The sequence below is a fragment of the Rattus norvegicus genome, chromosome 8 (genome assembly GCF_036323735.1).
Source record: "Rattus norvegicus strain BN/NHsdMcwi chromosome 8, GRCr8, whole genome shotgun sequence".
NCBI lineage: Eukaryota > Metazoa > Chordata > Mammalia > Rodentia > Muridae > Rattus > Rattus norvegicus.
Window position 1 is genome coordinate 92,606,964 of NC_086026.1, and position 26,956 is coordinate 92,633,919.

Here is a 26,956-nt window from a genome sequence, read left to right on the forward strand (position 1 = left end):
AGTGAAGCAGAGCTGAGGTGGTGGTGTCACCCTAGAGACGACATGGCAGTGACAGGCATGGATGGGAGCAGCATGGGATTGCAGTTGCAGCTGACAAAGGAACATGTTGCTGAGTACGGCAGGTACATGGCCTGCTGGCAGGCACAGGACAGCTGGCCCAGCTGGCAGCATGAAGCCACTGCAGCTGCAGCTTGAGCTGTTTGCCCTCCTCAGGACAGGAGAGCCTGGGTCTGCAGCTGTCTCTGGGCTGTGTGGTGAGCTGTGTGCAAAGGCCTGAAGTTCGCATGGCTCCTGCCCCTGATGCCCTCCCAATAAGATCACACTGAGTCTGGATAACAACAGGACATCCAAGAAAAGTCTCAGTGCTAATCCAGAACTTATGGTGCTTCAGAAACCAGAAACCTTGAATCAGATCAATGGCTCTTTGCAATTAGAATTTGTAATGTAAAGCTGTTTGGGCAAATATATATATATATACTGTGTAACACACTGCAGCTTACAATGCCTCTTTGATGAACAAATAAGTAATAGAGAGGTGGGAAGGATGGCTGTGAGGGGCCAAATCTTTTAAGTTCAGACTCCATTTTAGAGAACCTGACCAAAGTTTGAACTCAGGTAAACCAACAAGCCAGTACCTAACATTAGATCCCAAGTTGCCCCCCAACAAAACCCAAGTCTAGCTCCAGTCTCTAGGCTAATCCTCAAGACCAGCATCTCCAGGTTATTCCCCCAACAAACCAGCACCTCCGGGGTTACAAGCCCACCCCCAATGACCACCAATGAATAGGGTAGCAGAAGTTAAGTTTATGATATGACTCCCAGCACCAGTCAATTATGTTAAAGGCCACAGAAGCTTTCCAATTAGATGTTTGCACACTTATCACCAGACCCCACTTGCTGCTTACTATAAAGCCTTGCCGGGATAGATATTCGGGGCTCCCCCACCACCAAAACCATCCTGCATGAAAGCAGCGAGTTGGAAGGCTCTAAGCTAGCTTAAAGAGAGTAAAGACCCTGCTGTGAATTACATCAGATTGGCTCCAGTCTGGTTTTGGGCGGAGGATCACTAACACTCCCCCCAACCCCGGCACTACAGCTGAACAGGAAGCAGAGAGAGGTGAAACTAGAAACTTGGTGGTGGCAGCAGCAGGTATGGAAGGGAGCACGGCTCTGGTGGACAGGGAAGCATGTCCTTGCCAGAAGGGCTAGGAGGGTGTTGTGCATCACCTAGAGCTCTGAAGAGGCTCAGCCCCCAAGTAAGCCACCCGGCCCAGTGATCACACGCTCCGAGCTCTGCTTCATCTACTGAATTGGACCTCCTTGGAAGACTTCCACGGTCCATGTTGATGTCCATGGCCCTTGACGCAGCAGAGACCATATTGAGGGCCATGGTCTGTGCTGCCACAGGGGACCATGATGGGGTTTGTGTTCCATGCTGCTACTGGCTGTTATGGGCAAGAAAGCTTCTTTTGCGGTGGTTCTGATGACTGCAGACTTAGCTGAGAATGAGGCATACTGAAGGTTTTTGTGACCCTCTCCCTCAGATGTCTAGTCAGAGAGCCACTGAAGAGAGTCCTTAAAAATTGAAATCTTCATAGTTGATGCCTTCTGGTGTGGGTGAGGGAAAGGTCTCAGCTATCTTTAAAAGGCTAGCTACTGGGAGTTTGAGCATGCTCCAGTGAGAATGTGGACACACAAATTGGACTTGATGGGGTTTTTGAGGGAGGGGGCAAAGGCGGGAGGATGAACCTGGGAGGAATGAAAATTGAGTATGATTATTGTGTTAAATTCCCAAATAATCAATTAAAATACTGTGATGGAACAGAAGATCTTTACTATAAATTTATGAATTCTCAGAACATAATTAGATGAAAATTGAGCACCCCTCAGTGACTCCCAGAAAGAGCTTTCTATATGAAAAGTACCACAGAAATTGAAGAGTAGACTCAAGACTCTCATGCTGTCTCCAGACCCATGCTAATTTATTTTTTTAAAAAAATGTTCATTTCTGATGATGCATTTGCCAATGATGATACACGTCTGGTGACATAGTGATACAGATTTCTGCTCTTTCTCCGTGTGTCTTCTATCCGAATAACAAGTAAAATAATTTGGATGCATATTCTTGATTCAATCAACTTGGTATTGTTACCTTGTTCAAAATAGTTGCTAGTGGCTAAGCCTTAACTCTGAGGAAGAAGCTGAACAGACAGATACATTCTCCTCTGAAAAACTCATAAATCATCAAGGCATATCTACTTTTATTACATAGCTCTGTCACTAAGAACTAATCTGCCCTTCTTTTAAAATTACTTTCATCTATTTTTTTCTACATTCTGAATTCATCACTTGATAAAATGACAGTTTTAAAGAGATCTTTCTTTATGTTTAAATTTTCATTTAACCATCAATAAATTGTTTAAACTATTTCTTTTTTTCCTTTTGGTGTTGCAGGCCATCAATATTTCTGAACTTTGGGTATGTAAGAAATAGAATGCACTCTGCCCTACTCTCGTGCACTTGCTGAAATCCTGGGCCCAATGTGTTTGGAGACGGAGCCTTTAAGGAGGTAATTAAGGCTAATTGAAGTCCATCTAATAGGATTGGTCTTGTAAGAAGAGGAAGAGGCACAAAAGACAGCAAGGACAGGGCAGGGACAAGGCTCTGTGAAGGCAGCCCTTGCAGACCAGATAAACATCAGAAGAAGCCACACCTACTGATGGGTGATCTTGAGCTGACAACCTTTGACACTCTGAAAACATGAAGTTGCATTAGGCATCAATGGCAGCCCAAGCCTGTTAACAGTTCATCTCTGTGTTCCTTAGCTATTTAGACACTCTAAGTGTCTAGATGCTGGTCTCTTTATACATAATATTGCAAATCCTTATTTCCCCTCCTCTTCACTTGTTGCTTTTTGAATTACATACTTCCAGGTTTTTTGTTGTTGTTTTCTTTTTTGGGGTACTCCTTTTTTCCACATTTTTCCTTTATGGTCGCTTCTACATTTGAAATATACTTAAGTATTACATTTAGGTACAGTTTTTTTTTTCCTTTTTTTCTTTGAATCTTATTCTTCTCAGTGTAAAACAAAATATAAAGGATCAATTTCTTCAATTCAGCAAGCCAATTATCCCACTTATTCATTTTCCACCATTTTGAAATTTTTGTAGTACTCTAAATACACCTAAAACTTCTATTATTGTTTTTTATTCCCCATTTTTATTAAATGACATCATTTATTCAGTAATTCATTTTGGAGACTATATACCCTACTACAGTAAAACATTTTTCATCAACAGGCTGCTGTCTAGAGCTGGATAGCCAGCTAGGGTGTCCTAGATCCCAGTGACAGTAGACCTTGTCTCCCAAAACAGACTTGGCATAGTGAGACAACTCACCTGATAATGACACCTGATTCCAAGCCTGGGGACCTCAGTTCAATCCCTGGGGTCTACCAAAAAGAAAAAAGAAATTCCTCCAATTTTAAGAGATATTTTAGTTGCCTAGAGTTGTAAAATATGCATATACACCTATATGCATGTATGGTGGAAAGTTCTTAAATTATAAAAGTATATATTCTTATCTAACAATAAATTTCAAACTAAACAATTATGTTGACCTAACCATGGCCCAAACGAAAAGATTATCACCTGATCTAGCTGAATTATGGAATTTAAAGGTTTTTTTTTAATTTGAGGAAAAATCACAAAGATTGTAGACTTTTTCAAGTTCCTATAAGAAACTACTTCCTACATCCCTCACCCGCCAAGTTTTTCTCCTCCCCATTCTGTTAATAAAATTCTAGTAGTAATCAGATGAGCTGTCATCACCAAGACCACAGCTTGGTGATTAAGAAAATGACTAGGGGTTGGGGATTTAGCTCAGTGGTAGAGCGCTTGCCTAGCAAGCGCAAGTCCCTAGGTTCGGTCCTCAGCTCAGGTGTGATGGTTTTGAATCCCAGCACTCTAGAGGAGAGGAAGAAGGGGGTTGGGGGAAGAGGAAGAAAGGAGGAAAGAAAAGAGACGGTAGGGGTGGGGAGGAAAATTACTATGAGGGCAAGTTTAACTTTTTGTTTAATGGCTGTCAAGAAATGGGTAGAAACTTGGATCTCTGCAAGTTTGAGATCAGTCTGGCCAACGGGGTAAACTCCGTTACATACTGAGACGCTGTCTCCAAAAGGGGAGGAAGATGGAATAGACAAGTACATGACAGGCCTGTCACTACCCACGCTGAATATCCAGGCTCCAGACCAGAATTACTCCAAGAAATGTAGAATTTGACACTTTCTACAGATTGTAGCTATGACAAACAGCTACCCCTCGTTTTCTCTGTTTTCCAAATGCCAACGCTCTACATACATACAATGGGCCTCTAGTAATAAACAGACAGCAGTTCTGAAAAAAAAATATTAGCATTGTCCTGCTAATGTCCTGAAAAATGGACTCGTGGAACCGGTGTCCAAACTCTGCTTGGCAAGAAGTAGTTTATCTGAAGAGAAACTTCTCATGAACCAAACAAGTACGTGCTGGTAAGATCACCGGAGTCTCACAAAGAAGGAAGGCCGTCCCCGCACCGTAAAAAGCGGATCACACACTGCGGAAAGGCTGAGCCCACGCCCCCACCTGAGGGATGGGGGAGAAGTGGGGAGGGGGACGACGACTGGTCACATGGAAGGCTCGTGCTCACTGACAGCAAGGCCAAGACAGCCCGCTAAGGTTCCTGCAGGCCATGACGTAACTATTTAGAACGTGTGCAGGCCTACTCCTCTGAAAGAAGACCCGGTCTCCACGCTGCAGCGGCGTCCACAGTGAGCAGCTCCGCCGCCTCCGTCCCGGCATCCTCCGCGCTGAACAAGCAAGCGCGGTAGCCAAACGTCACTCCCTGCCGTCGACCCGGAGTTGCTATGGCAACGCAGTTGCCCCAGCTATGTCGCTGCAACCCGCCCCTGCATCGCGGGTGTTCATGGAACTGGTTCCCTGGGCTGACCCGGGCCGGGAAAACCACCAGATCTCGGCCGTAGAAGCGCAGCCCGTCGGCTTCCGCCCCCACAATGCGCAGGTCCACCCCGGAGCCCGGGAGGTCCACGTGAGCGGCGCGGCGGAGGTGTCCGCCAGCCCAGACCGGGCGCTGGTGACCGTGCGGGTGAGCAGCACCAAGGAGGTGGCGGCAGAGGCCAAGAAGAGTGTGTGTCGCCGCCTGGACTACATCACACAGAGCCTCCAGCAGCAAGGTGTGCAGGTGAGCCTTCGAGACGGGGTGCAGAGAGGGTGACTTTTGGGGATGCTTTGTTACCTCGGGATTCATTCTTGGGCGCAAAGGATGCATGACCCTTCCTTCTAGAATCTAGATGAAAGACGTTATTGGCCGCAGCGAACTTGAAATCACGTAGGTTTTTATCTGGTGATACTTGCTACAGTGATTTTGGTTTTAAGGTTAGAGTGATGAAATGTTTTCTTGAAAAATTACATGCAAATGTTTACCTAAATAGAATGTTGAGCCTTCCCCTCCCACCTCCCCTGCTCCCCTGCCCCCAACACACACACCTTTGGTAGTTTTTATTCTGCATGCTGAAATAGGCAGGTAAGGAGCTTGAACTGCTTCCTTCAGATCAAAAGTTAGTGTGGAGTGGTTCTTCAATGTATTTATTAGCATCTATTTTTGGTTTATGATAATCACCTACCCCAAATTTTCCCACCTTTTTAGTTTTAACTTTTTTAAAGTTAACATATATAGGTATCACAGGTGAATTGTTTCTACTTCCTAGACATGTCTGTGAAACAAATCACTAAATAGATTGCAGCTTAAGCCTCCCTCCTTTTAGCAGAAACGGAACTAGCTTTATTCCACAGAGCAACTCTTAGGCATGTTTTAATATCCCCATTTTCCAAATTTAGGGTGACAAAATAATGCTCTGAATTTTAAAGAACCACATTTGAAATCCTGTTCCTAAAACCACCATCAAGATTGCTTCCAACTTTGCCACACTTCAGATAATTATTATGAAAGAAAATTAGAAGCCACAGACCGTCAGCCATCCCAATGTTAGCATTGTGCAAAAACAGGACCCTAACTGCAGGAACCCTTATTTTCAGGGGGGTGATTGTAAGTGCAACCTACTATTGCTTCTGTGCTAAAAATGTCATACCTTCAAAAAACTGATTTTTTAGTTTTTAAAAATAAAATGTATTTATATTGCATTTAAAACCTGAATAATTGAAATGATGGGGGCAGGGTTCCCAGGTTATTTTATAGTTAAAAAAGTTTAAATGTAAGTTGTAAACAAAGTGAAAAAAATAGGTGCAGACACATATAGGGCCCGATGACTGCCACTTTTGTCTCTCAGTTCATGAGCTCAGTTATTTTAGAGGGCCTTGTTTTCTTGGTGTCTTCTGTGCTCTCTGTCTCCCCAACATCTTCTGCCTCTTCTTCCACAGGGATCCCTGAGCTCTAGAGGAGGGATCTGATGGAGACAGAGAGATAATAAAATTTGAGCCTTCTGCTGCCAGCATCCCATGATCGGATTAAAATAGTATGATTCGTGATGCCCTGAAAGTATGTGTGCAATACATTGAAGAGATAACATTGATTTTTACCTTAGGGATTCCAGAAAGACTTCATAAAGGAAGTGACACTGTCAAAATGTTAAGCACTGGTCAAAGGGAAATCATTTAGGTTCCACATCAGAATGCAGCAGGCATACACAGGAGCAGCACTCTCAGTAGTGTAGTGTGGCTGGAATGCAGAAGGAGAATTAAGGCAAGACTAAAGGAGAGAACTGGAGGCTGACATCAAAGTGTGTGTCTGTATAGCTTTACTTTTCTCATTGCTGTGACCTGACAGCAACTTGAAAGACAGAGGGGCTTGTTTGGTTCACAGTTTCAGAGGGTCTCAGTCCATGGTGGTGGGGAAGGCCCTGTGGCAGGAGCAGCTAACTCTACGGCAGCAGGAGCTGTTCCTATAGCCTGGAGCAGGAAGCAGAGAGTGGAACCAGAAGAGGGCCAGCCAGGTTATAACATCAGAGTGTGTGTGTGTGTGTGTGTGTGTGTGTGTGTGTGTGTGTGTGTGTGTGATGTGTGTGTGGTGTTGTGTAGTTTGTGTGTGTGATATGTGTGGTGTGTGTGGTATGTGTGTGTGTGGTGTGTGTGTGTGTGGTGTGTGTGTGTGTGATATGTGTGGTGTGTGTGGTGTGTGTGTGTGGTGTGTGTGTGGTGTGTGTGTGTGGTGTGTATGTGTGTGTATGTGGTATGTGTGTGTGTGGTGTGTATGTGTGTGTGGTGTGTATGTGTGTGTGGTGTGTGTGTACTTTGTGTGTGTGATATGTGTTATGTGTCTGGTGTGTATGTGGTGTGTGAGTGTGTAGTGTATGTGGTGTGTGGTGTGTGTATGTGTGTGGTGTATGTGTGTGTGTATGAGTGTGTGTGTGTATGAGTGTGTGTGTAGTATATGTGTGTGTAGTGTATGTGGTGTGTGAGTGTGTGTGTGTGTGTTCATGTGTGGTGTATGTGTGTGTGTATGAGTGTGTGTGATATGTGTGTTGTATGTGTTTGTGTATGAGTGTGTGTGTGTAGTGTATGTGTGTGGTGTGTGGTGTGTGTGTGTGTGTGTGTGTGTGTTCGTGTGTGTGTCTTCCTCTATCACCCTCCACCACCTTCCACCTTATTTTCTACATTTACTAGCCAGGCTCCATCTTCTGCAGGCTCTACAGCCTTCAAAATCCCACCACAAGCTTGAGAAGGTATTCTAAATCCTAACACAACAGTGTCCGACTGCAGCATTTTGATACTGTAACTACACCAGCTACGTACTGTTGATAGACCTTATAACTGCTGTCTTAATTACTACTCTATAAAGTTAGCGCTTCAGTTGCCGGTTTACAGAAGAGGGTTCTCAGCACCAGAGTAACTGCTGGCAAACAACTTGCCCACAGCTGAGAGTCGGCGTAGTTTTAGATACCAACCAGGACCTTAGACCCATGTTCCTAACTGGACGATTGAGGTGCCGGGCAGGGGAGGTAGCGGATGCTATTGATGATGCTCGCTTTGATACGCTTGCTTCCTACACCTGTCTGCCATCATAGTTGAATTAACTGCCTGAGTGTAAAAGCTTCCAGGCCATGAAGCGTCCTGCAAACGGAGTTGGGTATTAATTCCAAGAGGTTAAGTTCTGCTGCCCCACCCTGAATAGTCTTCAAATAAAGGCAATGAAGAACTGAATTGAGTGGGAGCAGTGGCCTGAGACCCCAGCTCCCTCACTTGTTGGTGGAGAAATCGAGATGTTTTCTGAGTCCAGTTGCAGTTTCTCTGCAGGGTTAGTTTGAGTTTAACTCTCTGCAGAGTTAAATTAACCCTGCAATTTCCTTTCCAATACAACCTTTATCTCTTCTGTCTTGATTCGCGCCACCCACTTATTGTTTTTTTTGGAATTACTGTCAAAATATATTCAGACTTTGATTCCAAACCGGCTTCTGGTCATACCCAAATTAAGATAGGGGATGGTAGGAACCCAGGGAGATCAGTGCGTGCCTTCTCCACTTGCCACAGTAGCATTATTTTCTTCTGTAATTTTTAAAACTCACTAAGTCCAAAGCAGTCAGATTTTCCTTTTTAACAATGGAAATTAAGTTTTTTCTATAAATATTTAGTTAATAGTATTTCACCCATTTTTATAATTTTTTGCATTAATTTATAGGAATCTTAAAAATTATGATTACCAATAACTTATGGCTATCATATATTACAAAAACAAATCTGTATTTCTGTCATATCCATTACATAGTTTTAGGTTTCGACAGTTTAGCCAAATACATTATTCTTTTCTGTATGCTTTCTACCTTTAGTGAACTGTTTATTCAGTCCATGGTTTTAAGGCAGTGTGACCGTTAAGTGATACATATTGGAATCTAAGGATCCTTAATAGTGTGTTAAATATTCTATGCTTGGAATTGATTTCGGTAAAATAACAATGGTTTTATTTTCTTTTACCTAGATAAATAGCTGTTCTCATAACCTTCATTTTAGCCCATCTTAGTTTTGCGAAATGATCTCAACTTTACCTTTTGAAAATAAAAATCAGTTTTACACAACTGAAAAGTCAGGTTGGTTTTCTTTGGCTGCTCAGGTTTTATATGGTTAGGTCCCTGGCTTTCCTGGTGTCTTTCTGAGACTCAAAATGGTGCATGCAACCTAAGCCTTAGATCACAGGATGATAGGTCACCTTAAGGCAGCCACACTTACAGATGATAACCGTGATAGAAAAGCAGTCCTGTGTGCTGGACGTGGTTCAGTGCTTAAGAGCACTTGTTGCTCACACCAAGGACCTTTGTTCCATCCCTGGTTTATGCGTGTCAGCTCACAACATACAGCCCTCTGTAACTTCAGTTCCAGGGAATCTGTTACCCTCCTCTAAACTATGGGCACCAAGCACACAATGGTGTGCAGACCTATATGTGAGCAAAACACCTATACACATAAATAAATTTAGAAATAAGACCTGAATGGACAATATAACTTATGTTTGTGGCAAGAGAAATGCTACAGACAAATTAGCTTCTATTGTCATATTTGCATGTCTGTGGCAAGCAAATGTGGTAATCTACAATGGCTGAGACCTCTCCGGGCTTACCTGATCACACAGCTGCTGCTAAGGAGTAGGGACATAGCTATGACATGAGGAGTCTTTACCCTCGGTTGCTTTGAAATCTTCCAAGTCCCAGACCTAGAGTGTTAACAGTTCATGTGGTACTCCATACAGTTTAAATTATTAAATCTTTGTAACACCTCTGAGGCCCTATTCTCCCTTCATTACTGTTCTACTGGAAATATTTGAGCAGGGCATGTTAAATGGGGACATGGAGATACAGTCTGTAATTCTAGATGGCGGAACTCTGTACAGAACAAATAAAGCATCCTTTATATTCAGTACTAAGCATATATAATTTCAGGTTAAATGCTGATTTTGCAGCATTGCAGTCAGTTTATTCAATTTTTCCCGAACAGTTGTAAGGTCTTCGCTTTTTAAATTTATTCTTGCATAGCTTTTATGGCTATTGAGACTGCCATCCTACTTTTTCATATTATGTAAACAGCTATTCTTGTATTGACCAATTTGCTTTAAAAGTCCGCCTTTTTATATGTACGTAGAAACAAAGCTATTTCAGACAGGAGAGCCTCATAAACTAGACTGGTGTGGTAGATTTATCAGCCTTAGCACTGTTTACAATTTGAGCTGAATAATTTCCTATGGTTGGTTTAACCCATATATTGTAGAATGTTTAACAGTATTTCTGGCCACTTTCCTATAGTCTAGACAAAATGAGGCCATTTAGATGCATAATAGGAAGTAAAAAGCCAGACCAAAAAGAAAGATTAATGTTTCATTATTCCATTCATACAACATCCAGAAGAGGCAAACGTATGGAGACAACTGAATGGTTGACTCTAAAGGAGATGCACAGGGGAACTGTTCATGTGGAAGAACTATTCTCCTGTGTGCCAGAGTGCTTGATACTTCACTGTGTGTACCTGTCAAAACCAAAGAGCTGTAAGTCACAAGGAGTGGATTTAACATTTGCAAACTGGGGGAGGAAAGGCATGAAAGAGGCTGTCAGACCTTAATCTCAGGACAGAATTCAGACTGTGATAAATTAACCCAGTTCTATTATTAACAAAGGACACAGCTGAATTAAAGGGGGTGGGGAAAGCATGTCCTGAGTAATTAGAAAAGAGCATTTTAGCTGGAGACCGTAAGGGTGAAGGTAAAGGTACCCCAGACTCTGCTTTCCAGGGTACACTAGTTAGCAGTTCTGAGACTGCTTTACATAGCGTACTGGTGTTGAGCAAATGTACAAGTAGGAGCCACGTTTCTCACTTAGAATGGACACTAGTTGTCACTGGGATTGTAAGCATCAAGAGGTGCTGTGTTCTGCATGGCTCCAGAGACTGACCCATCTGAGGCGGAAAGGGAATGAGGAGATGACATACACAGGGACACATGTGTGCTCTGATGAAAAAGCTGCAGCACCGCAGAGCTCAGTGTGTTTACTGGTGCAGCAGAATGGGGAGGTGCAGTGGTTGCTGAACAAGGAAGCAGGTTTGCTTACTCTCAGGGAGAGTCTCCAGGGCGTGTGTGTGTGGGTGGTGATGGCGGGGGCAGTGGCAGTGAAAGATGGCCATTCTGCATACACCATCAGCATTCTGAATGGAAGAAGGCTTTGGCATTCCCATGGGGCTAAGGCATTGAGTGAATACTCATTCACTCTAGATGATACTTGTTTCCTATATGGAAGAACTCATTGTTTAGCTGGTTTGTGTCTGTGGGAGGAGTCAATAGCAATCATGGTCATATAAATATATATATTGGTTGTGGGATTTTTTTTTCTTTTTTTCCTTTTTTCTTTTGGCTCATAGTTTGAGAAGTAAATTGTGGCAGGAAACGTTTGGTGGAGATCTATACTGTAATACTGTGGAATCTACTTCTGTCTGTTGCCTTCTCTATCCAAGCACTTTTGCATATAACTTGTTTTTAAATCGTTATAACAATGTGGTGGTATCTATTGACCTGGTTTTATACTTGTGGAAGCAGACTCAAAACTATGGAGTAACTTACCCAAAGTTATATATGAGTCCATATTTTCTATACAAGTGAAATAAATGACTGAAAAATGAACTGAAGTGTTTTTTTGTTGTTTTGTTTTTTTTTTTTTTTTGAACAAGTGTCTGTAGGCTCCTGATTGATTTCATGGCGCTTTTAAGAAAGTGTAAAACGTCGACTCAGGCAGTTCATTTTGCATACTGTATGTCTTCATATTTCAAACTCAGGCTTCTTAATTGATAGGCAAAAATGACTGAATTTCACAGCCAAATTTAGTAACTTCAATTTGGTACTTTCTGTTGCAGACAGAGAATGTAACTGTGACAAAGGATTTCAGAAGAGTAGACAATGCTTACCACATGGAAGCCGAGGTAGGTACTGGGTGAGTCGGAGTAGCTTGACTTTGTGGAGGCACCAGCAACTTAGACTTACTCTTCAACTGAAACCTACTAGAGAAATTACTCTTATGGTGATGATAAAAGATGATTCTTCTCAAAATCATTCTGATATTATATATCTGATCATGCTCTAAAATAAATGTAATGACATCTACTTAAGAGAAACGGTGTAAAATAAGTAAAACTAGCACATGGAGAGAGCACCGAACCACCACAAACTTTCTGTAACATTATTGCCTGGTGAGCAGAAAGCGTGACAGGAGAGAAATCTCCCTTAGATAAAAACATGGAAAAGCCATAAAGGATTGAGACTTCTTAAAACCATTTTTATTTTGTTTCTCAATACAATGTCACAGTGACTGTGACAAAATTGTTGAAAATTTTAGATCGTGTCGTCTTTGCTTTTCGGTCCCAGTATTTTTAGCTGCCACCTGTCATAGGAAACAAAGGTGTCTGAGTTAGAGTGCAGTCTTGTTTACCAATGGAGACTCTTTGTCTCTAGAAGTAGAAACACCACCACCTCCCACCCCAGAAGCCACTTGGTGCTCTCTTCTATCTGTCTGTCAGTGTATCTATTGTATCATTGCATCCTAGTATTAATGTTAAGCTTAGATCCCTGGGGTTTCTCAGAGATCAAGTGTAAGATCAGAGGAGCAGGAAAGAATGGGTATTAGAAAGGGAGCTGCTTGTTTCCTGAGGTCAGAATTTCATCAGTAAACACTCATCTCAGTAAGCTTTGTCATTGTTCCATTTAAAATGTAACCATCTCAATGAAACTTGCAGCTATTCACTGTCAGCGTGTCAGAAGCCGTCTGGGAAAGGATAAAGGCATGCAAGTGAGTTTCCTGGAGGTGGCCCACAGTAGGTGAGCTCTGAGAGGCAAGGTCCCAAGAGACTTTATCCCAGGATGGCTTCTTACTGTTGATACACCTTTTCCTGTCACTATTACATAGTCTAACGATTCCTGAGCATTGGCCTACCCTATTGAGCAAATTTCTTGTGGATCAACATGAGGATGAACATTTATGAATCAGTGCTGTTTAGATGAATTAATGATTTTATAGAATTCCTGGTTTGATTGAAATAATTTTAAGAAGAACGTTTTAAGAGATGGTTTTAGTTATTTTGCCAGAAAGATATAATAAAGTTAGAATCAATCAAAAGTAAAAGGTGCCCATTCTTCATAGAATAGTAAGTAAAGGTGCGTAACCCAGAATGCAGTGAGGTTCACAACTGCATTAAAAGGAGAAATCGGCTCAGGACAAGTGATCAAGGAAAACATTCCTTCACCCATCTAGGTCCAAGGATGAAGCCACAGGTGTGCACTATGATAAAGTGAGGCCATGTAAAACTGTTGCTTTGAACTTTAAATGAGCTACAGAAGGAAACACTGCTTTGCACTTAACTATTGACATCCTTCTGTAAGTCCCCTTTTGTGTAACATCTTCTATGAGGTCATTTTTTAAGAACTTTTGTCTTAGTTTTGTCTAAGAAGGCCAGAGAGAAGGAATAAAGTGTGGCATCTGGGCTCTGCCCATCCACCCACCAAATGTATGTGTGTGGTTTGGGGGGTTCTGTCCGATCCATCAAATGTACATATGTATATGTTTGTCTGTACATACGTGTGTGGTGTATGTATGTATGTAAGTATACCTGAACACTTGAGGAGTTGATGAGACAGGTGGTTGTGCCCAACCAGAGTGTGTGTGTATGTATGTGTGTGAGAATGCATATTGCCAAGGAAAAGGTTTTAAGTTTTTTTCCTCTATTTTTTCTATACTTCGTGGAGAGTTAATGAGTTGTAAGCCTCTCTCCTGACCAGCAAGATGTCCTTGAGCTAGAGAGACGAGAAACGCACTTATTAAAGCATAAATAGTAAGACTGTAAGGCCGGGGCTCATCAATCTTGAGCCTTTGTCTGACACTATGTCCACCCAATCCCATGCCCCTACAGGCCAGAGGCTGCCTCCTGCAAGCTTCAACATAGTTTGGTATACATTTGGAGCAGATTATTTTGCCAGAATGAGCAGTGAGGCAAGACTCTACATAACAGAGGTTTGATGTCTAGAGGGCAGTGTATCCCTCTAAGGGTTTGACCTGTTAGGAATTCAGTTTGTAATGATAGGGACAGGAAACTGACTTAGGAGGGTATATTTTGTTTTTTATTAATTTTAGGCAGAGTCTCAGTATGTAGCCCATGGTAGCCTCAAATTTATGCTTTTACCACACCAGCTTCCTGAACACAGACTGTTATTACAGTCGCGAACCATCACTCCCACTTGTAGTTAAGTTTACTATTATGGGAAGAGATAGTTCTAGAACTGACCAAGGGCTGGAAGACTGGAGGGTTTGAAACCACTGAGTTGTTCTAAGACTAAAGTTATAGGTTCAGCAAGAGTCCCTGACTGTGTGAGAATTGGGTTAACCTCTGCTCTTCCTTCTGCTGTACCTGCCTTTTTAGTGTTCAGTGTTGTGGTTTCTTAAGAAAGCGTGCAGCTGTGTTTTAGATAGGACTCCCTGGAATCCAGACGATACTGTACATTCCAGCGCATGATTCCCTTTAGACGACCACCGATTGTCAGTGGAAACCGTGATAATACACTCATAAGACACAAAGTGTGCTAACCTCCTCATACAAAAAGGTGTGTGCCTTATGGCTATGACTGTAGCAAGCTCCCCTCAGCCAACAAATGTCTAACATATTCTAGTCATCTCCTGGGCTATTAAGCATGTGTAATATGGTCAGATGGTAGTTAGACATGTAAAACGCAATAGCACAAAAGCAAGTAACATGATTTAAAGATTTACAGATGGCTTGGATAGATACTTATCAAAAATGTACCAACAGGTATATGGAGGGATATTCAGTATCTCTCTCCGATTGTCAGAGAAATAGAACTTGAAACCACAGTGAATTGTATCATTACACCTGTTAGGGTAGCTATTGTCAAAGTCAAGGCACGGTGATAGGCGAAGATGTGGGGAAGTTAGCCTTGTATGTCACCAACAGCAATGCAAAATGGTAAAGCTTGTATAGAAAATAATGTGGAGTTTTTCCAGAATATTAAATTAACTCCCAGATGACCTAGCAATTCCACCAATGGGTGTATGTTCAAATGATTTTACACCATCTGGACCAGGAAGGAATACCTATACAATAGCCTCCACTTACCTTTTCTGCAAGGTGAGGATCCAGTGGCTGCTTGGAACTGCCAAGTATTGAAGTAGGTATATATTGTTTTTCCTAAATGCCCTGCAGTACTGTCACAGAATTATCTCTCTGTTCACAAGAAATCAATGTTTTTCTTTTTGTTCTTGTGGAGAACAATACAAAGAAGAGAACAGTGGACCAATGCCTTTAAAGTACTAACAGGAACCATGGATGCTAGAGAGATGGCTCAGTGGGGAAAGTATTCATTGTAGTACTCAAGTAAAAGGACTAGCATTTGGATCTCTGGCCTCCAAGAGGAGTGGGATACTGTGCATGGTAGCAAAATCCCAACACTGGGAGGAAGAGACAGGAGAATATGGAGGCTGCTCTGACCAGCTAATCCAGCCAGTGCGGAGAGAGATATAGAAGATATTCCAGGTAGACTTCTGTCCCCCACAAGTGCATGTACAGGCTTACGTACAAAACATACATATAACACCTTCCACATATACACAAGCCATCCATAATTACAGATGTCTTTAATTTTAGCTGGAGAGTGGGCAGGAAAGATTGCAGGTTTCAGCCCAGCCTTGATTATGTATAGCCAGTCCTATCTCAAAAATAAACAATTAAAAAGAAAAACATGTAACCCAAAAATTCTATATCCAATAAAAATCCTGAAGTAAAAGCCAATTAAAGGCATTTTCATAAACTAAAAGAATTCATTACATATAGACCTGTTTCTGATAAATATCAAATACTATCATTTGTGTAAAAGAAAATGATACCAGAAAAAAAGGCATCTGGCTACACATGGAAAATGAAAACTGTGTGTTTTAATAGATATTTTTCTATTAATATAAATAAAATCTATATAAATCTCTTAAAAATCTCACTTAAATTATAAGAATAGTAACATGTCATATGTAAAAGTAAAGTAGTAGTAATGTATAAGGTCAGGAAGGAAATATAAAAGCATACTACTTAGACTCTTATGTGCATGATAAACATCTTTAAGTAGCTTGGGATAACTCCGCTGTATCTTATTAATAATGAAGCAGCAGTGCAACTAATAAGCAATGAGGGATAAAATGGAATTATAATAACAACATAAAACAGGAATTAAGAAACAGAAGAACAAACAAATACAAAATAATAAGATCACAGGCCTGTCAGTAATCATATAAAATGTAAATGGTCTCAACGCCTTCAGCAGAAGGAAGTATGTTGTCTGGGTGTGAGACACAGGTCTGTATACTCAGGCAGAGACATGGGTCTCTGTGAGTTCTAGGCCAACCAGGACTGCAAAGTGAGATCATGTCTATTAAAAAGAATTTTAGGTTGTGTAAAAAAGTGTACTCCACCTATATGTTGTCTGAAGGACGCATACTCTAAATATGACAGTGTTTTGGTTACAAGTAATGAGATGTAAAAGAATGCATCATCCAAGTGTGAATCAAAAGGATGGTGGAGTAACTAATAGTACTACACAGAGTGAACTGAGGAGCAAAGCCTGTTAGCCACACACAGAACAAAGTCATTCTTAGTGATAGAGGAGTAATGTAACCAAGATGATATACAAGTCCTTCCACTGCTAATCTTACACAAAGCTTCAGAATAGTTAGTGCAAAGTAATAGAACTTTAACTAATTAACTAGATAAGGGGCACCGATTTAAAAAACCGCTGGTAACAGTATACCTTCATGATGAAATACTTAATACTTTTGTACCTAAGAGCAGATACAACACAAAGATGGTGGCTACACTTGTGACTTCTTTTTGGTGTTGTCCTTGAAATTTTAGTTATTGTAGTTTGGGAGCAAAGCAAGAAAGGATAAAATATATTGAAATGCAGAAGGACAAATAAAACACTCTTTATTCAGAAACAATACAACCATCTATCTAGAAAATATTATGGGGAAAATCTATTAGAAATAATAAACTTTAAATGTCAAGGGATACACCTGGCAAATATGCTAAAGACTATGAAACATGTCTGAGAGAAATAAAATGCCTAAGAAAGGAGGGAAGTGTATCTTGTTTGTGATTTGGAAGGCCCAAGATTATTGATATTTGTTCTTCCTAAAATGAGTTATATAGATTTATTACAATCTTATTCCAAATCCTAGCTAGCCTTTAAAAGTAGAAATTGGCAAACTGAGTAAAAAAAAAAAAAATACATTCAGAAGTGCAAAAATATCAACAAGCGCTTTGAAAAGTATGTTTAGTTATAATAACCTCAACTGGGAACAAACACACCATGACTTTATCTGTATAAGAGAGCACTACTCTGAGTAAAACAGTTGTGCAAGAGTAGGCTGAAACTGCACATGCACGTGCCAACCAAGTTCAAGAAGTGTGCAAAGATAGCGGATTCCTAGAGAAGGCAAGAGGTCAGTCAGGTTGAGCAAGTAGCCAGTGATACAGTTATTTGAGATGTATGAAGTAATGGGACAGATAGAATAATGTAGCCCAGGGGAAGGAAGACTCAGAGTGACTCACCCCCAGGAACCTCTGAAGCCAGGAGCTGCTCTACCGCATGCAGGGGACTCCTCAGTCTGACTGGAATGAGCTGGGAGTCACCACGGTTGGCAAAGTGTACCTGGGGCCTTCGAGAAACCCCTTCGAAGTCAGATTGTGACCATCATGGGGAAAGACACATTACCCTGTCCACAGACAATAGGAGATGGAATCCTGGAACTTCTCTGGGGTGCTGAGCCCCAATGTTCCCATAGGGTAGTGGTTCCCTAGGAAAGAGGGCCAATCCCTGCAGGTCATTACCCTGCATATCTGTGCCCACGTGTGGTGGCTCTGTTGGGGCCATCCTGGAGAACTATGCTCCAGCCCTCAACACTGCGGCACCCTGAGTACATTGTGTGCTTCTCATCTTTGTCAACAGCTTCTTTGACCAAGTGGGCAGTGGTATTCTGATGTGCACTCCCATGAGCGGCATTCCTGTTTTTTGTCTGCCAGAAGCCTGTTACCAGCTGCTACTTGACTACAGTACCAAGAAATTCTACCCCAGACACTTTAAGTCTATGCCTTCTGCCTCAAGCTGCTCAACAAGGACACCTTCAAGGAGCAAACAGCACCTCTCACTGCCAGAGCTTCCTCAAGCTCTTCCAGGCTCACTTCCTCCCTCTGTCCATTTTCCTAGCTGCTCCTGTGACCCTGGGACTGCCCAGGATGATGGGGCACAACCAACCTTGTCATCTTGAAAGTGGAACCTTGTCATCATCAGGTGCTGACACAGGACAGGCCAGGATGTGGGGTCTTCCCAGCTTCTTAGTACTCCAGAGCCTGAGGGCTCCCCTTCCTGTTTTGTAACTCTCCTGGGCTTCCCACTTTTCATCATCCCTAGGGGTGGAAACTGAAGCCCAGTCAGCTTCATGTTTATGCCCACAAGTGTCCTGGGTAGACCAGGCTATGTCAGCATCCCACAGTGGAGCCACTTATACTCATCGGTAACCAGTGGAGAGGGATGGGAGAGCAGACAGGGTCAGCTGGAGGCCTTGACCCATATTTCTCCTAACACCATTACCCTGAGAATACTGGGGCACCTGACGTCTTCTAGACAATGCCAGCATAAACCCATACATTTGAGGCTGGGTCTGCACACAGGCCACAGAAGGCCCTTGGGTTTTCACCTTCCATCTCCCAGAATTTGAGTGACTGCCTTCCTTCCTCATTGCCCCTTACACATGCCTAGGGTTTACTGAGAAAGGACCTTGCAACACTGGTGTCTCAGCTGCTTTCTCCATCTTTGGGAGGATGTGAGGTGTGGAATATGCCCCAGGCCCCAACACTGCACTCAGATATGTACACCAAGGTTTGAATTAGATTGTATTTCTTTATACATGGATCTTAAAGACCTACCCTCTTTTGTTCTTATATTCTTGCCAGTGACCATGGCTTTGCTATGAGCAAGCTATTTGTTTTTTTCTAAGCATAAGCAAGTAAGTTGGGAAAAGCTCTTGAATGCTATATTTTGCAACTTCTTCCTTAACTGCTCAGTCCAAGAAACTCTTGATTAAAAGTGGTCTAAAGGGATCTCTTTTGGACCTAGGATTCTGAATCTCATCTGTCCTGCAAGGAAGGCAAAGAGGAAGTACCCTTTGTGGGGCTAGTTCCAGCGTGATCAGGCCATCAGGAAGCCTATGGTCCCCCATGAACATTTTGGCAACAATGAAACCCCCACAGGCCAGGCAGTGGTGGCTCATGCCTTTGTTCCCAACTCGTGGGAGGCAAAACAGGCAGATCTCCTGTGAATTTGAGGCCAGCCTCATCCTCAGAGTGAGTTCCAGGACAGCTGGGCTACACAGAGAAACCCTGTCTAAGAAAAGAAAGGAAGGAAGGAAGGAAGGAAGGAAGGAAGGAAGGAAGGAAGGAAGGAAGGAAGGGAGAGGGAGGGAGGGGAAGGAAGGAAAGAAGGAAGGAAAAAAGAAAGGAAAGAAAAGGAAAAAGAGAAACCTTGTCTTAGAAGGAAAGAAAGACAGGCAGACAAACAGACAAGAGAAACCCACATTTTTTTTAGCTCCTCACTGCTTCTCTGGGAGTCACCCTTCTGCCTTCTCATGAAAATTGGTGTCTGATATTGACCCAGAAGACCATAAAAGTCTCTGGTCTTGATCGATTGGGTATATCACTTCCTCAAACTTCCTGGAGACTGGCCAAAGGTGGGCCTCGTGCTGGGGCAGGGGTCTGGAAAGAAGACCTCAAGTAGGTGCAGGAGAGTACTCTACTAGGGTTTGGGGTGAAGTACAAGATCTGCCAGGGCAACAGGAAGCTGAAAAGCTCCCGTTCCCAAGGATAAAACAGGAGCAGCCAGCCCTGGGCTTTGAGTGAAAAGAAAGGTACTCTAGAAGGATCTATGTGCTGTAGGCAGATGACCTAAGCCATGCATCAGCCTCCTGGCAGAGGCCCAGTGTGGTGAAGTTCCAGAGGAGGGTCAGCTTCACTTCTGTTCACTGTAGGACTGCTGGAAGGGGACACATAGCTCAGTGGTGTCAGTGAAGTATGACATATTCACTACCAATCAGAAGTCTAAACTGAATAAATTAGACCATGATGTCATAAACAGTATCAGGATTAGAAATTAGCCAACTAATAACCCTGAAAGGGAGAACCCTCCAATTTTAGAAAAAAATTAAATGAATAAATTTTAAAATGGTTTAAAAGAATTTTAAGTATATAAGCTAATATCAGATCGTTTTAAATTTCATAATCAGAAGTTTATAGCTCTAAACGTCAAATTTTTTCTTATCTGGTATATTTGTTACCTTAAAATGACCTTATAATCTGGCTTTACTCCTTCCTTTCTATTGTTTGTTTGTTTGTTTGAGACAGGGTCTTGCTATGTAACCTTGACTGACCTAGAACTTACTTTGTAGACCAGGGAGGTCTACCTGACTCTGTCTCACAAGTGCTGAGATTAAGGGCCTATACCACCATAGTAGCTTGGCTTTACTTTTTATACTTATATTTAGACAAAAATTTAAAACTACACGAGGCATGAAAATAACATCAAATGTCCTTCCACTGACAGGTCTGCATTACATTTACTGAATTTGGAAAAATGCAAAATATTTGTAACTTTCTGGTTGAAAAGCTGGATAGCTCTGTTGTCATCAGCCCACCTGAGTTCTATCACACACCCGGTTCCGTTGAGAGTCTTCGGTAAGTTAATGCAGCTTTACAGCATTCATTCTGAGCAGATGTACTGACGTCATACTGACCTTCACTCTCCCCTTAGGCGGCAGGCCTGTCTCGCTGCTGTTGAGAATGCATGGCGAAAAGCTCAAGAAGTCTGTGCCCTCGTTGGCCAAACTCTGGAAAGACCTTTACTAATCAAGGAGGAGGAAACAAAAGACTGGGAAGGCCAAGCGGATGATCATCAGTTGTCCAGCTTGCCAGGTTTTTTAACTATACAACAGAAAATCAAAAGTGCAACCATCCATGCAGCTTCAAAAGTGTTCATTACTTACGAGGTGAAAGGAAAAGAGAGGAAAAAAAAGCATCTGTAAAATTCTAACTGAAACATAATGTATTTGTACTTATAAATCTGTTTTTATACATTTTACAGCACTGCTTTTTGTCTCAAATGTAACTGTTGTCTGGTACTGGTAATCTGTAAGATCTGCCACTTGTTGAACATATCCCTCAGAATATGTGTGATCTCTTTCTAGTTCCCAGAACACCGTCGGAAATAAATGTATTAAAGCATACTTTTGTATACTGAGAATTTATATATTGAAAATAAAATTAACAGAAAACCCAGGTCAGATTGAATTTTTATTTTACAAAACAGGCAGGCCATGCCTTGCTTGTGTCTGTCTAGTTGTATAGGAATGTAGAACCTGAGCTGCATGTTGAGAAAAACATCATCCATGTTTCACATGTTAATGTCCTCTATTTCATCACAGTCTCTATGTTTGTTCTTTTAAAATAGTTTATACAATGTATTTTGATTATGTTATTTTCCTTCCCCCAACTCCTCGAAGATCCTATCCCGTCCATCCACCCAACAATCCAAAATCAAAACAAAGTACACCCAAGTGTATATACACACACACACAGAGAGAGAGACAGAGAGAGAGAGAGAGACAGAGAGAGAGAGAGAGAGAGAGAGAGAGAGAGAGAGAGAGAGAGAATGGATTACAGTTTTGTTGGCCAACTTTCCTGATCATGAGGCCTGCCCTGAAGTGTAGTTAATACACCTGTGCATATACGCCATTGAAGAAAAGTGTTTTTTCTCTTCCCCAGCAGCTACCAATTGCAAATAGTTATGGGTTGGATTTGATGCCCATTTCCCCATCCCTGCACTGGGATTTTGACTGGTTTAAACTTGCACAGGTCTTACAAGTATTACCACAGTCTCTGTGAGTTCATAGGTACATCAGCCTTGGGTCTGGAAGAAGCTACGTCCTTGGAGTCATCCATCACCTCTGCTTTTTGTACAGCCTTCCCTTTTTCTTCTGAGTCAACCCCTAAGCCTTGAAAAGGAAGAGTTTAATAATGACATCCATTTAGGGCTCACTGCTCTAAAGACTGCACACTGTCCAGTTGTAGATCTCAGTGTTAGTTACTATCTACTGCAAGGATCTTCTCTGATGAGGGTTAAGCAATATGCTGATGTATGGGTATAGCGATATGTCTTACAAATTATTTTATTGCTGTGTTCTTTGGGAGAATGACAGTAGTAGATTTCCCCCTAGGCCCCTTAAAGTGCTCCTAACACTAGCCTCATTAACAATATCATAATGGTAGAAATTGGAAACTTGTTTTATCTACTGATGAATGGCTAGCAAAAATGTATTAGATTCACACCATAGACTATTATTCAGCTGTTAAGGAAAATGAAATTTTAGGTAAATGGACAGTGCTAGAAACAATCATTCTAAAGTGAGGGACCCAGACCAGAAGACAAGCATTGCCCGCTTTATTTGCAGATGCCAGCTTTTAAGCTTTATATATGTGCGCTTCACTCAGACTGATCACAGAGGTTAGAGAATGGGAGGAAAGAGGGAATCTTCCAAAGAAGGGGAAATGTTATAGTGTTGGAAAGGGACAAGGGAATTAAAACCCAAAAAATTAAAAAGGAAGATTGAGGGAAGAGAAGTGGAGAGGGTGGAATATGGGGAGGGACAGCAAACACTAACTTTTAAAGTCATGTGAAACTACTAATATAGAAGTTCCCTAAAATATACATTATGATGGTTTGTATATGCTCGCCCAGGGAGTGGCACTATTAGGAGGTATGACCTTGTTGGAGTAAGTATGACCTTGGTGTAGGTGTGTCACTGTGGCTGTGGGATTTAAGACCCTCACCCTAGCTACCTGGAAGTCAGTCTTCTCGCTGCCTTCAGATGAAGATGGAGAGCTCTCAGCTCCTCCTGCACCATGCCTGCCTGGATGCTGCCATGCTCCCACCTTGATGATAATGGACTGAACCTCTGAACCTGTAAGCCACCCCCAATTAAATATTACAGAATTCTTCTCATAAGACCCTTTTCAAAAACTTTACAAAAAGCAGAGATTGCAATCAGATTTCAGATTTAAAAGACAAAAGTATTAATATATTTTAAGCTTTTTAAAAGAGAAAATTCTATTTAAAAAGGTGTATTTATAGTAATTACTTATAAAATTAGTAGTCTACTTAGTCACAAGGGCAAGACCATCATAGTTGTAATTTAGCTTATTTTTTATGCCTATTATATGACAGTTAGTTTGAGCTGAATTTAAGTAAATAAGAGCTGGAAAATTATATATAATTCAAGACATAGTCCCTGATAATATCATAAAATTTTCTGCATCCTCTGAAATATAAAAATCCTATTTTAGTCAGTTTTGTTTTGTTGGTGTTGACTTATTTTGTTTTTGTTGTCTTTGGGTTTTTTTTTAATAATTTGATACTGAGGATCCAGAAATATAAAGCATGAATTATAAGGCCAGGACAGAATTACTACATTTCCTACAATGCAGTTTTGATGGGAAGTGAATGGTTCTTTATTTGTGCTAGCCTACATCCGTCCCAGGAGCATTCCACCCAGCTAGCAGATACCATTCAGGAATCAACCTTGTGACTACCATTGCCCAAGAACCAGCTCACCTCCCTAGTCCCAGTGGTCCTATAAAACCAAAAGGCCCCTGACTTGCTAACCACAGAGAAAGAGGTACCTGTCTCATCCTCAACAACAAATGTTGCTATTCTGCAAACCAGTCTGGCCAGGTAGAAGAAAGGATTAAGAACAACCCTGAGCTGGGAAGCAGAATCCAACCCTTGGGAGCTGACTCCAATGGAGACTCTCAGTGCTATGTCTTCAGTTCATCCCTCTACTCTGCACCCCCAACTCCCACATGGTATACAGGGCCCCACCTCTTCAAATTTTGTCAGAACAGAATTCCTGCGTGAACCAGATGCTCCTGACAGGATCCCTGCAGGTCTCCAATATCCTCCACTGCCAGCTCGAACCCCTGGTTTGGACCAGCATTCCAAGCCCTCCCTTTTCTGATGTCTACTCAGTCAGAAGCAGCTTAAGTGAAATACTGTCATCCCTTATCATCAATAAAAGGCTGAAGTGTTAGGTCTCTAAATTAGGCACCAAAGTGGTAGTGCTGATGGACTTGGCTTCTACTCTAGCTGGGTCTTGTAAGGGAACAAAATCCTAAAGCATTTCCCAGAAGCCCTTAGAGGCCAGCTAAATACCCCTAACAGCACCTTCTCTGTGGGAAAAAGTTCCCACGCTAATCACCTGGCTGTTCCAGCTTCCTGAACATACTGCCACCCACCCCCAGGCACAATATATTCATATAAAACCCAACGATCGGGGCTGGAGAGATGGCTCAGTGGTTAAGAGCACCGACTGCTCTCCCTGAGGTCCTGAGTTCAAATCCCAGCAACCACATGGTGGCTCACAACCATCTGTAATGGGATCTGACACCCTCTTCTGGTTGAAGACAGCTACAGTGTACTTATATATAGTAAATAAATAAATCTAAAAAAAAAAAACAAAAAACCAACGATCTTTTGTAGCTGGGCAGTGTCCTCCACTGTGGAAAGCACCCAGGTACTTGGGGTTCTTTCCACTGTGAGTTCAGTGTTTTATTTTGCACCTACACCAAATAACTGCTCTTAAATTAATATGCCACTTGTAGACCATCAATTTCATATCACAATGAAGTTTTAAATACAATCTAATCCAAGTTTGAGGAAGAGTAAGCAAAACTGTATTGTTATTGGTTATCATGGTGAGACAGGTTGACTCCATGACAGGCTTCAGCAGACTAGGCCTAAATCTGTTTCCAAGAACAAGACAAGTCCAGGCCTCAGAAGCTGCCCCGCCTCCTGGCCTGAGCAGTAGTTTCTAGACTTCCTCAGCAACAGTTTCCAGACTCCCAGCAGGTGTTTCCAGCCCCCCACCCCCACCCCAGCAATGGTTCTGGAACGTCCCTAGAGATAGATCCAACAGACTAAGATAAAGGCCACCTATCCCTCCTTGGATTTCCCTTAATGTGCTTTAAATCAGGCATGTGAACTCACTTCTGGGCCTCCATCTTGGAAGACCCCAGCATGCTGGACTTCTGCAGATTAAAATGCTCTTTGCTTTTGCATACTATTTGAGTCCAGGATATCATTCTTCAGCAAATCATGGACCCTTACACTAGGTATTAAATTTGTTAGGGTTTCATATGCTCAGTATGAACTAGGGAAGCAAAGGGGAAGTTTTGAATCATATGAGAAGAAAACTGAAGAGGCAAGAGAATGTTAATATGGACTGATCCGGAAAAAAAAAAAAAAAAAGCTAATGATCCCAGGATTAAAGAAATTTTACAACTGCATGTGGCTTCCCATCTAGTGTAGCAGATGGGGGAGTGGGATATCTATCTTTCAAAATAGAAGTGTCCTTTAGAAATAAGGCTCTTTTACCTATTCTCTTTCTCCTTCACAATTTTGGACAGGAAATAGGGAAATAGTTCCAGCATTTCATATACATCAGTTTATACTGATCACATAAATTGCAACCTAATTACTTTTTATCTGTCCCTCTACATGACTGTCAATTCCTTGTGTTGGATAGTTTTTCGGTGTCTGGTTAATAGAAAGAAATCTTTATCAGATATTGTACTTTACTTTCAAACAGGGTCCATCGATGCCAGAGTACCTGAGTGCTGGTTTACACAACATCGATTCCAGATGTCTGTCTGTGCTGTGTTTGCATATTATCTTTAATGAGCATGACATTTCTCCAAAGCTCATCTTTCTCACAGGAATATCTAAGCAGGGAGGACAATTCCATGGTAGAGTTCCTGTCTAGCACACAATGTCTACAGATATGAAAGCATACACTTCACTGTGTGCACTATTCTCACAGGGCGTTAGAACAATGTCTGTTAAAGGCCTATTGTGTCAGCAGTTGGTTTGTCTCTCTGCCCTGTACCTCCTGTTGCCGCTGAGAACTCGTCTCACCAGCACGAGTCATACACTGCTGTCCAGAAGAAAGGATGTTTTGGAAATCTTCATGCAGCCACTGCAAAAGAGCAGCTAATACATTTAGTTAACTTACAATCTTTAATAAGCATAGTTGAATTGAGTTTGTTTCCATTCAAATTAATTTCATTCCAAAGTTTATTTAGAACATCGTATTTGTATTCAATAGTAATAATGAATGTGTAGCACATACACAGTTATACTTTCTCCTTCTACCTCCTGAATAAATCAGATATATCTGTTATATCAACCCATATATAAGGATATTGCAATTCCATTTTAAATTAATTAGTGCAGTGACTTAAATACATCAACTCTAGCCCAAGGGGGGAAACTATCAAAGGCGCTTTTAAGTTTATGCTAAACTAATCATGTAAAGTTCAAGGTACTACATTCCCAATGGAGCAGGAAACGCAGTATAATTAATCCCGAGTTGAATGTCAGCCAAATAAAAACATTTGTAACATATCAAGTACTGCCGTTACCTCAATCTCTGCAAAAGATTTATCCATCTCCATCGTGCCTATTCCTAAAACAATATTCAGTGATGGAGTTGTATGTTTCGTAATCGCCAACTTAAATACGCAGCTGATTTTTAAAAAGGTGTGTGTGTGTGTGTGTGTGTGTGTGTGCATGTGCGCGAATGCTCTGTCTGCATGTACACCTGCATGCTTGAAGAGGGCAGCAGAACTCAGTATAGATATTTGTGAGCCACCATGTAGTTGCTAGGAATCAAACTCAGGACCGATGGAAGAGCAGCTGCTGCTGAGCCGTCTCCCCAGCCCTCAAGGCAGCTGAAATTTTTAACAAGAATTTTTATGCAAACCACAAG

The 26,956-nt window shown here is 41.8% G+C and overlaps 1 protein-coding gene across 3 annotated transcripts; it reads left to right on the plus strand.

The window, feature by feature from the left end:
- Positions 1 to 1,504: 1,504 nt before the first annotated feature.
- On the plus strand, positions 1,505 to 21,414 carry Irak1bp1 (interleukin-1 receptor-associated kinase 1 binding protein 1). 3 transcript variants are annotated; one of them, XR_010053950.1, is made up of 4 exons: positions 1,505 to 5,238; positions 11,895 to 11,960; positions 18,037 to 18,378; positions 20,683 to 20,814. XR_010053950.1 is itself a non-coding variant. In NM_001277283.1 (4 exons), the coding sequence occupies exons 1-4, from the start codon at positions 4,927 to 4,929 to the stop codon at positions 21,158 to 21,160; spliced, it is 780 nt and encodes a 259-aa protein (NP_001264212.1). In that variant the 5' UTR covers positions 4,884 to 4,926; the 3' UTR covers positions 21,161 to 21,414. The 3 variants fall into 3 exon arrangements, 2 of the variants coding, with proteins under 2 accessions (XP_063121257.1, NP_001264212.1); NM_001277283.1 differs by lacking the exon at positions 18,037 to 18,378 and adding an exon at positions 20,890 to 21,414 and having other exon boundaries at positions 4,884 to 5,238; positions 20,683 to 20,813; XM_063265187.1 differs by having other exon boundaries at positions 18,037 to 21,413.
- The last annotated feature ends 5,542 nt before the right edge of the window (positions 21,415 to 26,956 follow it).